We start from the raw sequence: 17,396 nt of genomic DNA on the forward strand, positions 1-17,396 counted from the left end.
GATGAAAAGCTCTGCCATTGATTTCTAACATTTATAATTCACATTGCTTCCATTCGCTCCAGCATCTGCTTCCTAACATAATTTACATAAATTCCATTAACTCATCATCTGCTTTTTAACATAATTTACATACCTTCCATTAGCTCCAGCATCTGCTTCCTTACATAATTTACATACCTTCCATTAACTCTAGCATCTGCTTCCTAACATTATTTACATACCTTCCATGAGCACCAGCATCTGCTTCCTGGCATAATTTACATACCTTCCATGAGCTCCAGCATCTGCTTTCTGATAATTTACATACTTTCCATGAGCTCATGCATCTGCTTTCTGACATAATTTACATACCTACCATAAGCTCCAGCATCTGCTTTCTGACATAATTTACATACCTTCCATGAGCTCCAGCATCTGCTTCCTGGCATAATTTACATACCTTCCATGAGCTCCAGCATCTGCTTTCTGACATAATTTACATACCTTCCATGAGCTCCAGCATCTGCTTTCTTAAATAATTTACATACCTTCCATGAGCTCCAGCATCTGCTTCCTGACATAATTTACATACCTTCCATGAGCTCCAGCATCTGCTTTCTGACATAATTTACATACCTTCCATGAGTTCCAGCATCTGCTTTCTGACATAATTTACATACCTTCCATGAGCACCCGCATCTGCTTCCTGACATAATTTACATACCTTCCATGAGTTCCAGCATCTGCTTTCTGACATAAATTACATATATTCCATGAGCTCCAGCATCTGCTTTCTAACATAATTTACATATATTCCATGAGCTCCAGCATCTGCTTTCTAACATAATTTACATGCATTCCATGAGCTCCAGCATCTGCTTTCTAACATAATTTACATACATTCCATGAGCTCCAGCATCTGCTTCCTAACATAATTTACATACCTTCCATGAGCTCCAGCATCTGCTTTCCAACATATTTACATATATTCTATGAGCTCCAGCATATACTTTCTAATATAATTGACATAATTATATTCCATGAGCTCCAGCATCTGCTTTCTAACATAATTTACATACCTTCCATTACCTCCAGCATCTACTTTCTAATATAATTTACATACATTCCATGAGCTCCAGCATCTGCTTCCATATATAATTAACATACCTTCCATTAGCTCTAGAATCTGATTCATAGCTTCCCCGACTTCACATAGAATGGCATCTTCATGTTGAGTTATCATGTGTTTCCTGTAGCCCTTCCTCGTCTTAAACAAATAGTAGGGATCACATGACCAACATTTATATAATGCATCACTATTTCCATATTCTGTACTTGGACATGAAACAATATCAAACAATGGATTAAGCTTTGGTTCTACTGTATCTGTATCCTGAACATCTTCCTGATTTGAAAATTCAATCCCATATTCCATGTTAGATTGAATGATTTCCAGGTTTGAATTTTCCATCCCATATTCAATGTCTTTTCCTATGTCAATTCTATGTTTTTTACTGTGTTTCACAGCATCAGTAATAATAACTGATGAAAAAGTACAAGATCTACATCCAAAGCTGAATGTTGTATTTTTATTAACAGTCATATCTGTTTTATTTCCCTCTAGAAAAATAAATGGCACAATATACATAATATCAATCTCTGATATTTTGCTTTTATGATTATCTTCAACATGTCTGACTGCAATCTCTTTGGAAAATGTTTTAAAGTGATCACATACTGGACAAATGTATGTACCAGCAACTAGTTTTGACTTATCATGAGAAATATTCACATTTGTGTCAACCTTAATCTCATTATGTTTTAGGTTCAAATAATTTTCTTTGCCTCTGATTTTAATATCAGTTGATAAAACTTTTCCAGTTTCGAATTCTGCATTTTCTTTTCCCTGAGCACTTTTTGTCTGCTCATGTGTCTTTCTAGCAGGGTCATTTGTAACATTCCCATTTTCTTCATTAGTATGCTTAGCATGTTCAGACCTTGTGGTTTTATTACTAAATGGTAATGCTGACTCTTGTTTGATCACAACACATTTTATTGATGGGGACTCACTTCGCTCTTTCATTCGTTCTTCATGAGTGTTCAGGTGAAAGTGGTAGCTATCTTTACGCTTGAAAACACAATCACAATATGGACAAAGGAAACATGTCAGTTTTTTAAATGGCTGTTTTCCCATTGTGTCGGGTTCAGGCAAAGAAGTATGGAATGAAATGTTCATACCCTTGCCTGACACGTGTTCCCTGAGATGCTTTTGTAAATTTTCCTTTCCTTCAGTAACAGCCTGACAAAGTGGACATAACAACTTAGCAGAAAGAGAATACCTATCGACCCAATTACCTGGTAATATACAAGGTATGTTATTTGGAAGATTTTCACCAGGATGATGGTAAATACAATGAGACTTCAAATCTGCCTTCCATCTACTAATAAAGTCACAATGTGGGCAATGGAAGCATTCCCTATTTATTTCACTTTTCTTTGTTGTAACTGGCTCTTTTACAATATCACCTAGTGTGAAGTGCAGAACTTCAGAATGAGCTCTCTCTATATGACTGAAAACATACTCTCTGTGGTGTAAAGAAAACGCACAAAATGGACATTTATACCTAAAACACAATTCATTATCTTTTCTTTTTGTATAATACTTTTTCTCCTCCTTAGTATTCACCTGCATAATACCTGGATGCTTTAGTTTTATGTGTCTAACTAGGGTTTTCCTTTGGGTATATTCTTTACCCTCACAGTGTTCACATTTAAACATTTTGAGCCTGGGAGATGTCTTCTCTTCTGAATCAGAAAGTTCAGAATTACTTTCTTCTTCTGGTTTATAATCATCATCAGAGTCACCTTCCAAATGTTCATCAATAGCTTCTGTCAAAAGAGTTTCTTTCATCTGGTTATCAGTTTCTGTCGTTAATGTTTCGTCCATTGGGTCATCAGTCTCGTTCATTATGGTTTCTTCCTTTTGGTAATCTGTTGCTGGACTTTTATATTGGTTTTGTTCATATATTTTTGCCTTGTCCTTAGCCGTTATTGTATCACAACCCGGATGTTTTTCTCTTATATGTCGATTGAGTGATTTCATTCGTGGATATTCTTTACCTTCACAGTATGGGCATTTGAACAACTCTCCTTCCTGACTTCCATTCTTTCCCAAATAAGAATTGTTTTCATCTTCTGGTCTGTAGTCATCATAAGACAAACCTGAAAAATTCTGGTCTGATTTTCTTTTGTTAAAGTCTTTAATCTTTAACAGTTCATCATCTGGATGCTTAACCTTAATATGTCGATTGAGTGATTTTAACCACGGATACTGTTTACTTTCACAGTATGGGCATTTGAATATTTCTGGTTCTGGAACTCTTCTTTGTTTCATTCCAGAATTGCTTTTGTCTTCAGGTCTATAACCACTATCAGAATTACAGTCCATGTGTTCATCTATATCTTCTGTTATAAGTGATTCTTCATTATAATCAGTTATTGTTAAACTTTTGTTCTGGTCAAGTGGGTCTTGCAATTTTTCACCTGCTTGTCTGGACATTCCATCTTTTATAAAATAATCATGATCCAATTCACTTGCTTCTTTTCTTTGACCTTCATTTTTGTCTGCATTTTGATTATGACTAAAGGAAGAAAAATTGCTATCTTGCACTGTTTTGTTAGAAAATTCAAGGGCACTTTGCACAGTTACATTTCTGTTTCCAGACGATCCACCATCTACATCAAATTCAATGTTTTCCAGAACAACTATAGGAGATAAATCCACAGGAAGGTTTTGAACGACTTTTTTCTTTGGGGAATTGTTTCTGCTGCGACTCTTCCTGCTATTTAAATCATTTCTTATCTTTTTAATTTGGCTTCTCTCATCTTCCTCGTACTCTTGAAGCCATTTTGGCAAGGTCCTTTTTCTTGTTTGTCTTTCGGTCATGTTATGTTTCTCCGATACATGTTGTATGATATCGTTTAGGGCATGAAAAGATTCATTACAGTATTTACATTTGAAAACTGCTATCACACATTTCTGTCCTTGGTTTTCTGCTTCGTCTTCTTCCTCAGTTTTTATCTTCATAACGTCTATCTGGCCGCAGTGCACATCTCCTACATGTTTATAAATCTGTTCAATTTCTTGAAATGAAGTAAAACAGTATGGACATGGCAGATTGCAAACATCTGTAATAATATCACTGTCACCCGAATCAAAACAATCCAACTGGGAAACACTTAAATTTTCTGTGTTATGTTTCTTGTTATGATTTACAAGTTCACCTAGGTTTTGACACAGACTATCACAATGGGTGCATTTGAAACATATTTTCATATTTCTGTGATCCTCTGTTGATAAATGCACAATATAGCTCATTAGATTATCAAACTTTTTCTTACAAAATGTGCATAAGATAGAATTTTCTTGAATCAGATTTCTTTTGTGAGAAGATTTGGAAATGTTTTTGTCCTTTTCAGTCTCTATATTTTTCTCTTTCTGAGGTAAATATGCAGGCTTCTGACTTCCACGTTTAAGATCTTTTAATGATCTCTTTTTGTCAAGTGACATTCCAATATGCCTTTCATATCTTCTGTCTATCCTCACTGGAATTACCACTTTTAGCCCCTTTTTGACAGGATGCTGTGCATGTTCATGTACTAAATGTGTTTTTACTGCTGAAGAGTACTTAGAAACAGCATGGCAGCATGAACACATGCTCATATACATGTACTTCTTCCTTTTTGCTTGAAGACACATTTTGGTAATTTAGATTAAAATCTTCTCATCTAGGGTTCTTTCAATGTGGGTTTTATGTGCGTTTTGGTCCACCTTCATATATCAGTCTTGAATTCTTTAATCTTAAACCATGATCTAAAAAAGAAGACGAAATTATAACGTTATAATACCATAAGCAGATTTTTCAAAATTCTGCTGATACAAACACATGAATTCTGATGCTAGTGTTTGCATGCTGTAATGTGTCTAACAGTGTTCTTGTGATATCATTGTAAATTGTTTCTTTCCATGAAAATGACAAGAAAAACCCACTCACTTGAACATCACCTTAGTAAGTAGATTCCACTTAAGTCTTGTAAGTTTGATCAAAGCTCAATCAGGTTTATTCTTACAAAATGATAACAACAGCAACAATGTCAGCCTTTTATATCAAATGATACAAAGTATCCATTAATCAGCCATTTTTATCAAATAATACAAAGTATCCATTAAGTCAATTGAAATTATCACTTTCTCATGTTTTTTTTATAAGTTCACATGTACTAAAATTAATGTTACTTGACGCCTAGTGTGTCCTCGTTTTGGAATAGTGTAATGAATAAATTTAATTAATCATTTTCTGTTTGCCTAAGAAAGCAAAATTTACCTGTAAACAAATCCTAGCTTGAATTCAAACCTTAATCACGTAGATGTCGACAGTCAAACAAAAATGGAAATGTGACACGGTTTATAAAGAAATAAATTAAACAAAGAAATAAGTTGCCAAAGTTTTAAAACTTTTCTGTAAAGTGAATGTTTTAGGTGTAACTGACATTTAAAAACACAAGTTTAATAATCATTTGTAGACACATGATGCCAAAATATTTTTGCATAATATATACTTTGAGGAAGTTTTGCACATTTGATTATACACTGACTAGATAAAGAAACGCCTCATTCAAACTCGGTATACAATTTTTCATTAACCGTGATTCAAAATTAGAAAAGAACAATTCCATTCGCAAATTAGATGCTTTACAAGAATTTATGGTCAATAAGAAATCATTTCATTGTCGCATTAAGCTTAAATCTTGAATTTTAATAGCCCGGTCGGAGAAATTGCATTAGAAAAATCAGTAGCGCGTGTGGCCACCTCTGCTAGCAACCACAGCAGCAAGGTGACGCCTCACAGAGCCGCATCAGTTGCGTAACAGATACCGTGGGATTCTGGCCCACTCCTGGTGCAACGCTGCTACCAGTTCCGGTATGTTTTCTGGCTGGGGTTGACGTTGGGGTAACCGCCGTCCGAGATAATCCCACGCGTGTTCAATCGGATTGCAGTCCGGTGAACACGCCTGCCAAGGTAAAACATTAATGTTTCTAGCCTGTAGAAAGTCCCTGATGATGCGTGCAACGTGAGGTCGCGCGTTGTCGTGCTGATAGACTAATCCTTGACGTTGACGGAATAAAGGGACAACTACATGACGTAATATCTGGTCGATGTAACGCCTGGCTGTGAGATTACCTTGGCAAACGACGAGTTGGGACTTAAACCTATGGTTGATTGCTGCCCACACCATTACTCCACCTCCACCGTAACCATTGTGCTCCAAAACGCAATTGTTTGCGTAGCGTTCATGGCGTCGTCTATAGACACGGATACGTCCGTCGGCGTTCCACAAGTTGAAACGCGACTCGTCACTGAACACTACGTTCTGCCAACGCTGGCCGCGATGGTTGCGGGCCCAAATAAGACGTTGGTGACGGTGGCGTAACCTTAGAATTAGACCGCGGTAGGGCCTACGACAGGTAATTCCGCATTCTCTGAGTCGATTTCTCACTGTTTGTCGACTAATTGGACGTCCACGGTTACCTACAACTATACGTGACGTAGATTGTGCCGTCACAAATCTGTCACTTAAATGACGTTGACGTATATAATTATCCTGTCGTATTGACGTTACACGCGGTCTACCTGAACGTGGTCTATCGATAGACGTTCCCGTGTCTCTAACACGTCGGGTAAGACGCACAATTGTCGAACGAGAGACGTTAAAACGTCTAGCAACTTGTTCCTGCGTTCGCCCACATTCAAGCATAGCCAAAACCTGAGCCCTCTCTTAGAATTCAGCCTCGGCATTACGAAAACTAATGTTTTTTTCAGAGAATAGCTGAAAATATGGTTGTGTGTCGTATTACACATGTACATGTGCAAAAATCGTTCAATCAAACCACATGGTTTACATGCACGGACTGCACGAGGAAATCATGACCAGGTACATGAAGTGAACAAATGGCTGAATGAAATCGCGCGAGTTTTTGTTCACTGTGTTTGTCGGTCAGAGTACATGTAGATTTACTACGTTTCACAACAATTAAAAGCATTAGGAAAAAAATAACGCCAAATTCAATGAGGCGTTTCTTTATCTCGTCATATATATATATATGAGCCACATCATGAGAAAACCAACATAGTGGGTTTGCGACTAGCATGGATCCAGACCAGCCTGCCCATCCGCGCAGTCTGGTCAGGATCCATGTTGTTCGCTAACGGTTTCTATAACTGCAATAGGCTTTGAAAGCGAACAGCAAGGATCCTGACCAGACTGCGCAGATGTGCAGGCTGGTCTGGATCCATGCTGGTCGCAAAGCCACTATGTTGGTTTTCTCATGGCATGGCTCATATATATTTTGCATATATGGAAATGAAAATCATTTAATGAACTAATGGCAGTCCTTGTGTAAATTTATCAATGCTAATAAAGTCAAGGGCCATAACTCTGGTCTGCCTGTGTGAGATCCAAATTAAAATCCCTGTGAGGAAACACTTTTTGGGATATATATGCATGAAACCAATTCTACAAGGGCAACTCCTTAGTTTCCCTCACCCCTTCCTCCAAACCCCAGCAAAAAATTTTGGGGGCACAAAAACTTACTTTAATTATCCTGTTTATGTTATAAGATTAGGCTGTTAAAAGAAGAGTTTTTAATATTTCTAAGAAAATTCTTATTACTTCCTGTGCAACATATCCTGTAACATAACATTTTATCTTTGCCCATCTTCTTTGTCAATTACTAATGTTTGTCTCAGCACAGCTACTGCGCACAACAACAAAATTTTAATCTGACAGCAACAGTAACTTCACAACTAGATAAGGAACAGCATTTTTAACACACATATTGATCAGATGTAGTTTATACCAACTTATTATGTAAAGTACAGTGTTTTAGGGTATAGAGGATAGGTAACTGACTTTTCCTGCATTATATTTCAAAGGAAGTAAGTTTACTATTTAGTAGTTTTTCCTTTTATATAGGAGAAGTAAAATGTCTGTCCTTTCTAAAACATTCAGCATTTCATGAAAATGAGTGTTTTTTCTCGCCTTGCCATTTTTTACATTCACGCTATTATATTGCGTACAGGTTAGCTTTCAAAGGCATGTTTGTCGTGTGTTGATTAAATCTATTAGGTAAACAGTACTGCCTTAATCGACCATGCGGTTATTGGAAAACAATGGTCTCTATACACGGCTACTAAACGCTAGCGCCACCACCAAATTGTGGTGATAAGGAAAAGAGCTATCGACATTTCCGTGGTGCAGCTATCGCCCGTTTGAAAATGTAAACACGTGAGTAAAATTTATATTTTATCTTATATTTTTATTGATAGAACTTTTTTTCAAAAATCGGAGAATGTAGTTCCGTGTAACAACACTTTAACTAGCGGTTGGCTGTGATTTCATTAAAATGATATGCAAATTGTGGTGTCAGGAGCTTTTCTCCCGAATCTGACAGTGGCACATTTTCATATCGGCCAGTATTCGAACACCATTCCGATGATAAGACACACTGTAAGAACATACCTGCGCATGCAAATGGTGTAGAAATGATAAATAACAATATAGGCACACACCATGAATAATAGAATCTCGGGTTAGAAGAAATATTCCAGGATTTTTAAAAGTGGTGGCGCTATAACTCTAGTGATGGCGCTATACAGTAGTGGTGGCGCTGTTACGGCATTCAGTAATACGAACTGCTGACGCATCCGGAACAAAACAAACACCAACATTCTCTAACTGATAATATTCCTGCAAGGAATCATGTTATTAAAGAAAGAAAAAAACACGATCATAGTTTATTTACCTTTATGAAACATTCTCTATCCAAGAAAAAAAAAAGAACAAAATACTCACAGACCCTTGGGACTCTTGTAGTCTTGAAGTAAATTTCCTTTGTTTAAAATGTTAATGTAGAATTATTTCTAACCTTTAAATATTCTACCTAAATACAAACGTAAGTGTACTTTAAATTCAGGTCATGAAAAATAGTAGCAATACTTTTATTTCAAACAAAGATTTAGTAGAATTTAAATAGAATTTAGAATTTATTTGTTATATTAAGATTCTGAAAGTTACTTGCCTTTGTATTTTTACGTCGTTTGCATGCATTGTAAACAAAAACCCTACTTTCATAATTCTTTCTGAAAAGTACAATACATTTTCAATTCCAATTGATTAAATATGATTAGTCAATACAGCTTAGATGCACAATCTGAATCCATATACATGTAGATTATTTTGCGATCATGTACAGGTTACTACATGTATTTTGTTGAGTAACTTAATTTGGGTGTAGTGTGGGATAGGTTGATAGCATCAATTATTGTAGAAATTTCCGTGGCTTGCAGTCAGACATTTTCATATTTTAAAATTGAATATATCAGCCACTAATCATATACAACAGCGCCACCACTACTGTATAGCGCCACCAGTTGGGTGATAGCGCCACCATTTTCAAAAATAGTCGTGTTTTAACTTTTTACTGTGTTTTTCGTAATTCTTTGGTGTATGGGAATACGTGTTATTCAGTTCTACACGATTTGCATGTGCAGATATGTTTTTACAGTGCGTCTTATCATCGGAATGGTGTTCGAATACTAGCCGATATGAAAATATGCCACTGTCAAATTCGGGAGAAAAGCTCCTGGCACCACAATTTGCATAATATTTTAATGAAATTACAGCCAACCTCTAGTAAAATTGTTGTTACACGGAACTACATTCTCCGATTTTCGAAAAAAGTTTTATCAATAAAAATATAAGATAAAATATAATTTTTACTCACGTGTTTACAAGTAGAAACGGGCGATAGCTGCACCACGGAAATGTCGATAGCTCTTTTCCTTATCACCACAATTTGGTGGTGGCGCTAGCATTTAGTAGCCGTGCTATAATTGGTTGAGAGCGCAAAGCAGCCACCGCAAACTACATGCATCTGATTGACCTTTTTTTCGCATCCTGTGGACTCGCGGTTGGAATATTTTGGCATCCAAAAATTTCCAAAAAGTATGCATACAAATACAGAATTAAGCATTCCCAGAGAAACCTGCTTTGGTCATTTTTTAATTATTAAATAGTGATATCAAGAGCTGTCTATTGACAGCGCGCTCAACTATTTGAAGAAATGATGGAAGTGTGGGGTCAATTTTAGTATTACCAGAGATTTTCAGACAAAAGAAGAACAAGTAGGCCAAGACGGCCCTAGGTCGCTCACCTGTGTAACACACCATAACAATGTAAACAGGTTTTACCTAGTGAATATATGGAAACAAATATTCTGACCAGTTTTCAGTAAGATTGGACCAAAAAAATGTGGCATCTTGAGTGTAAACAAACATTCTCTTTGATTTGACCTAGTGACCTAGTTTTTGACCCCACATGACCCAGACATGATCTTGTCCAAGACTTGATGATAGCAAACATTCTGACCAAAATTTATGAAGATAGAATAAAACAAGTGAATGAAGTATTGCCATGCAATACAAAGTCCCCTACTGGAAGGCACCTAATTTTCTCTACTGCAGTATAACATAATGAACTGATATCTGTCAATGATGTATAAACAATATTGTACTACATATACAATATGTTATAACAACACACTTGGATTAAAATGTGCATATATAAAAACCCACAGTTGTTTTCATATTGAATTTTTTTGGCTGATTATAAAAATGTTATCATGTAAGTTATTTATAGTAACAACAAGGGAAATTAATCTTTAAAAAAAAAAAAAAAAAAAAAAAAAAAAAAAAAAAAAAATAATATAAGTCCACAAGAAACTCTTTACCAGGTAGAGATAGGTCAAAATACACCTAAAATTGGATGTAACATGCATGCTGTACCACAGAAAAGTGGTCTCGATTTTTCTCTACCGCCAGTAATAAAAAAGTTACATTAAAATCTATTTATAGTAACAACAAAGGGACGTAATTCTAAAAACAAGGGTGCCTCATGGTGGTGAACATTTGGTCCAAGTTACATCAAAATCCCTCCATGCATGAAAAAGAAATGTTCCATACAAAGTCATTCTTGAATTTGACCTTTGACCTCTAAATATGACCTTGACCTTAGACCTAGGGACCTGGTTCTTGCGCATGACATGTTGTCTCATCCAGGGGAATATTTGTGCCAACTGATATCTAAATCCTGCTTTGCATGACAAAGTTATAGACCGGACAGGAAAAAAATCCTCTTGACCTTTGATCTCAAAGTGTGACCTTGACCTTTAAGCTAGGGTACTGGGTGTCGTCTCATCATGGGAAACATTTGTGCCAAGTAATATTAAAATCCCTTCATGGATGGCAGAGTTATGGACAGGACAGGAAAAAAAACTGTTGACCTTTGACCCCTAATTGTGACCTTGACCTTTGAGCTAGGGGTCCGGGATTTGCGCATGACACGTCGTCTCATCATGGGGAACACTTGTGCTAAGTGATATTAAAATCCCTTAATGAACGTCAGAGTTATGGACCGGACCCGAAACAGACCCTGTTCATGCTATGTTAACATTTGACTGCTAAGTGTGACCTTGACCTTTGAGCTAGGGGACTGAAAGTTGTGCATGACACATCGTCTTATTATAAGGTACATTTGTGCCAAGTAATATTAAAATCTCTTCATAGATGGGAGAGTTATGGACCGGACAGGAAAAAAGCCTTGTTGACCTTTGACCTCCAATTGTGACCTTGACCTTTAAGCTAGGGGTCCAGGTTTTGCGCAGGACACGTCGTCTCCTCATGGGGAACATTTGTGCCAAGTAATATTAAAATCTCTTCATGGATGGGAGAGTTATGGACCGGACAGGAAAAAAGCCCTGTTGACCTTTGACCTCCAATTGTGACCTTGACCTTTGAGCTAGGGGTCCGGGATTTGCGCATGACACATCATCTCATCATGGGGAACATTTGTGCCAAGTAATACTAAAATCCCTTCAAGGATGGGAGAGTTGTGGACCGGACAGGAAAAAAGCCCTGTTGACCTTTGACCTCCAACTGTGACCTTGACCTTTGAGCTAGGGGTCCGGGTTTTGCGCATGACACGTCGTCTCATCATGGGGAACATTTGTGCCAAGTAATATTAAAATCCCTTCATGGATGACAGAGTTATGGACCGGACACGAAATTGTGGACGGACGGAATGACAGAATGACGGAAAGACGGAATGACGGAAAAGTGCATTCCTATAGTCCCCGAAACTGGTTTTCAACCAGTAGGGGACTAAAAATGTGCCCCCTAGGGTGTAAACAAGCTTATTTTTTTATTAGCCCTGGTGACCTTGTTTTTGATCCCACATGACCCAGATAAAAATTCATACAATATTTCATGCAGACAAACAATCTGACCAAGTTTCATGCACATCAAATGAACAATAGTGTTAACACGCTTTTCCTTGGATTTGACTGGGTGACCTAGTTTCTGATCCCATATGACCCAGTTTCAAATTTGGCCTAGGAACAATTAAGATAAACATTCTGACCAAGTTTTATGAAGATAGGGTCATAAATGGGGCCTCTAGGTTCTTTACAAGCTTTTCCTTTGATTTGACCTGATGACCTAGTTTTTGATCCGACATGACCTAGTTTCGATCCAGGCCTAGAGATCATCAAGATAATCATTCTGTGCAAGTTTGTCTCAAACCAAAGCATAAATGAAACCTCTATATGGCTGAAAAGGCCAAAATAGGCAATAACTCTAGAACCCATGAGGAATCTAGCCGGTTTTCAAAAGGAACCGAGATCTTATTGTGACTTAAATTGTGTGTAAGTATGGTTAAAATCAAATACAAAATGTCACTTCTATCGTGTTCACAAGGTAACAAGAGCTGTCAGTGGACAGCGCGCTCGACTATTCTCAGTGCTTGATAGTATAATATAAGCAATGAGTAGAACTTTAACATTACAATAAGCATATTCTAAGTCGAAAAGGGGCCATAATTCAGTCAAAATGCTTGACAGAGTTGCCTCCTCCTTTTTACAGACTGGGGTCATGATGGTAAACAAGTATGCAAAATATGAAAGCAATATCTCAATGGACTTTGAAAATATTTGGGGTGGTACGCAAACTTTAACATTTATTCTAAGTCGAAAAGGGGCCATAATTCAGTCAAAATGCTTGATAAGAGTTGCCTCCTCCTTTTTACAGACTGGGGTCATGATGGGAAACAAGTATGCAAAATATGAAAGCAATATCTCAATGGACTTTGAAAATATTTGGGGTGGTACGCAAACTTTAACATTTGTGTGACGCTCACGCTCACGCCGACGCCGGGGCGAGTAGGATAGCTCCCCTATTCTTCGAATAGTCAAGCTAAAAATTACCAACTTTTGGCTCTTTTAGGGGTCAATCAGGGGCCGTAACTCTAGAATCTATGATTGGATCTGACAGATTCACCATGGAATCCAAAATTTATTGTTGTTGAAGACATTTTGTAAGTTTGTATCAAATCAAACCATAAAGTCTCTATATATGGCTGCAAAAGCCTAAATAGCAAAGTTTGGACTTTTAAGGGGCCATAACTCTGGAACTCATGAAGGGATCTGGCCAGTTTTTGAAAGGAACCGAGATATTATGCTAATACAAGTTGTGTACAAGTCTGATTAAAGTTGATTGCAAAATGTTGTCTCTATAGTGTTCACAAGCCAAAAATAGCATATTTTGACCCTTTAAGGGGCCATACCTCTGGAACCGATGATGGGATCTGGCCACTTTTCGAAAGGAACTGAGATATTATGCCAATACAGGTTGCGTGTTAGTTGATTAAAGTTGATTGCAAAATGTGGTATCTATCGTGTTCATAAGTAAACAAGAGGGCCATGATGGCCCTATATCGCTCACCTGTTATCATTGCACTTGAGGACAAGAAGGTCCTCAGAAAAAATATCTAAGTCCAAATGACAGTAACAACAAAAAGGGAAGAAATTTAACCAAAAAGAAAATAAAAATTCTTACAAGGTACAGATATGTCAAAATACACCTACAAATTGGAGGTACCATCCATGTTGTACCACAGAAAAGTGGTCTCGGTTTTTCCCTACCGCCAATAATAAAAAAGTTACTAAAAATAAGCTATTTATAGTAACATAAAAGGGAAGTAATTAAAAAAAAATATTGTAAGTGAAGAAAAGAAGGATCTGCCAAATAAATCTGTTGACATAAATGAAATTTCAGATCAGTATCTTCATTAGTTACAGAGATATACCCATTTTAATTTGAAATAAAGGGAGGTAATTTGACATAAAATCAGTCCATAGTTATCTACCCTGATTGGCTCAGTCCAACTAATGACAATAATGAAATTTCAAATAAGTACTATAAGTACTTACTGATATAAATCCATTTTGATTACAATCAGGGGAGGTAATCAGATATAAAATAACTCTGAACCTACGCTTGGATCTGATTTGTCATGGAATACAAGCATTATTGTTGTTGAAGTTATTTTGGAAGTTTGTATCAAATAAAACCATAAATGAAGTCTCAATATGGCTGCAAAATCCAAAATAGCCAATTTTGGACCTTTAAGGGGCCATAACTCTGGAACCCATGAAGAAATCTGGCCAGTTCAAGAAAGGAACCAAGATCTTATGGTGATACAAGTTGTATGCAAGTTTGGTTAAAATCGAATCATAAATGAAGCTGCTATTGTGCAGACAAGGTCAAAATAGCCAATTTTGGCCCTTTCAGGGGCCATAACTCTGGAACCCATAATGGGATCTGGCCAGTTCAAGAAAGGAACCGAGATCTTATGGTGATACAAGTTGTGTGCCAGTTTGGTAAAAATCAAGTCATAAATAAAGCTACTACTGTGCAGACAAGGTCAAAATAGCTAATTTTGGCCCTTTCAGGGGCCATAACTCTGGAACCCATAATGGAATCTCACCAGTTCAAGAAAGGAACCAAGATCTTATGGTGATACAAGTTGTATGCCAGTTTGGTTAAAATCAAATCATAAATGAAGCTGCTATTGTGCAGACAAGGTCAAAATAGCTAATTTTGACCCTTTCAGGGGCCATAACTCTTGAACCCATAATGGAATCTAGCCAGTTCAAGAAAGGAACCAAGATCTTATGGTGATACAAGTTGTGTGCCAGTTTGGTAAAAATCAAATCATAAATAAAGCTGCTACTGTGCAGACAAGGTCAAAATAGCTAATTTTGGCCCTTTCAGGGGCCACAACTCTGGAACCCATAATGGAATCTGGCCAGTTCAAGAAAGGAACCGAGATCTTATGGTGATACAAGTTGTGTGCAAGTTTGGTAAAAATTAAATCATAAAATAAAGTTGCTATTGTGCAGACAAGGTCAAAATAGCTAATTTTGGCCCTTTCAGGGGCCATAACTCTGGAACCCATAATGGGATCTGGTCAGTTCAAGAAAGGAACCAAGATCTTATGATGATACAAGTTGTGTGCCAGTTTGGTTAAAATAAAACATAAATGAAACCTCTATTGTGCAGACAAGAGATTGTGGACGGACGACGGACGAAGGGCGATCACAAAAGCTCACTCTGTCACTACTTGACAGGTGAGCCAAAAATAGCAAATTTTGGCCCTTTAAGGGGCCATAACTCTAGAACCCATGATGGGATCTGGCCAGTTTTCGAAAGGAACCGAGATATTATGCCAATACAGGTTTTGTGCAAGTTTTATTAAAACTGATTGCAAAATGTGGTCTCTATCATGTTCACAAGCCAAATATGGCAAATTTTGCCCCTTTATAACTCTAGAACCCATGATGGGATCTGGCCAGTTTTCGAAAGGAATTGAGATATTATGCCTATACAAGTTGTGTGCAAATTTGATTAAAATCAAATACAAAATGTGGTCTCTATCGTGTTCACAAGGAAATTGTGAACGGACGGACAAACGGACCACGGGTGATCACAAAAGCTCATCCTGTCACGTGAGCTAAAAATAAACAATGTACCTGTATTTGTGGATTTGAATAAGTCTTGCACTATATATATGGCAATGTGTTACGATGACGGTAAGCAAGTGTCCAAAGTTTCAAAGCCATAATATGATATATCAAACAGTTTAGACAAAATATGGAATGGTATGTGAAACTTAACTATATGTCAAACAAGAGCTGTCACTGTTAGTGACAAATGCCCCCGAAGCATGCCCAAGAATGCTAAAGTTGTCTGCGCAAAATATGCCAGAACAGTTTAGGTAAGAATTATTTTGTGACCTTGACCTCGATCTCAATACGTTTAACATGCCAAGTAATATTAAAATCCCTTGATAAATGGCAGAGTTATGGACCAGACAAGAAACAGACCATGTTGACCTTTGACTTCTAAGTGTGACCTTGACCTTGGAGCAAGGGGTCTGGGTCTTGTGCATGACACGTCATTTCATTATAAGAAACATTTATGCCAAAAAATTTTAAAATCCCTTCATGGATGGCAGAGTTATGGACTGGACAAGAAAAAGACCATGTTAACCTTTAACCTCTAAGTGTGACCTTGACCTTAGAGCTAGGGATTTGGATTTTGCACATGACACGTCGTCTCATTATGAAGAAAATTTATGTCAAGTAATTTCAAAATACATTGTTGAATGGCATGGCAGAGTTATGAACCGGGCACGAAACAGACTCTGTTAACCTTTGACTTCTAAATGTGATCTTGACCTTGGAGCTAGGGGTCTGGGTCTTGCATATGACTAATTATGGTAAAGTACATTTATGCCAAGTTATTTTAAAATCCCTTCATGGATGGCAGAGTATTGGATCGGACACGAAACATACCCTATTATTAACCTTTGACCTCTAAGTGTGACCTTGATGGATGTCAGAGTTACAGCCCGGACAAGAATATACATAAACGCACACATGGAGACGGACGGACAGTATTATAACTCAAGCTAAATTCCATGTCCTAGTTATACAGTCTTGCCTACATGTATACACCTGTAGACTGCTTTTGTTTTGTTTTGGGTTTAACGCCATTTTTCAACAGTATTTCAGTCATATAACGGCGCGCAGTTAACCTAACCAGTGTTCCTGGATTCTGTACCAGTACAAAACTGTTCTCCGCAAGTAACTGCCAACTTCTCTACATGAATCAGAGAACATGTAGACTGTGGTGGTAAACAAGAGCACTGCAATGCTTTAAAATCCTTCATGCAGTTCAAGAGTTACAGAGAGGACACAAAAACAAAGTCATGTGACCTTTGACCCCTAAGTGTGACCTTGACCTTGAAGTGAGCCATCCAAAACATGCGCTCTGCACGTCATTTCGATGTGGTGAACATATGTGTCAAGTTTCTTCGAAATCCTTCAAGCGGTTCAAGAGTTAAAGAGCAGACAAGAAATTGGTAACAGACGGACAGACAGACACCGGCGTCATAACATA

The 17,396-nt window shown here is 37.3% G+C and overlaps 1 protein-coding gene across 2 annotated transcripts in view; it reads right to left on the reverse strand.

The window, feature by feature from the left end:
* Positions 1–17,396, reverse strand: part of LOC123546789 (zinc finger protein Xfin-like) — a 44,891-nt gene that overhangs the window by 22,833 nt on the left and 4,662 nt on the right. For both annotated transcript variants that reach the window (XM_045333349.2, XM_045333348.2), the window contains exon 2: positions 1,147–4,852. In XM_045333349.2, the coding sequence (XP_045189284.2) occupies positions 1,147–4,738 (3,592 nt within the window). In that variant the 5' untranslated portion in view covers positions 4,739–4,852. The remainder of the gene's footprint in view (positions 1–1,146; positions 4,853–17,396) is intronic.

This window comes from Mercenaria mercenaria, chromosome 9, assembly GCF_021730395.1.
Source record: "Mercenaria mercenaria strain notata chromosome 9, MADL_Memer_1, whole genome shotgun sequence".
Lineage (NCBI taxonomy): Eukaryota > Metazoa > Mollusca > Bivalvia > Venerida > Veneridae > Mercenaria > Mercenaria mercenaria.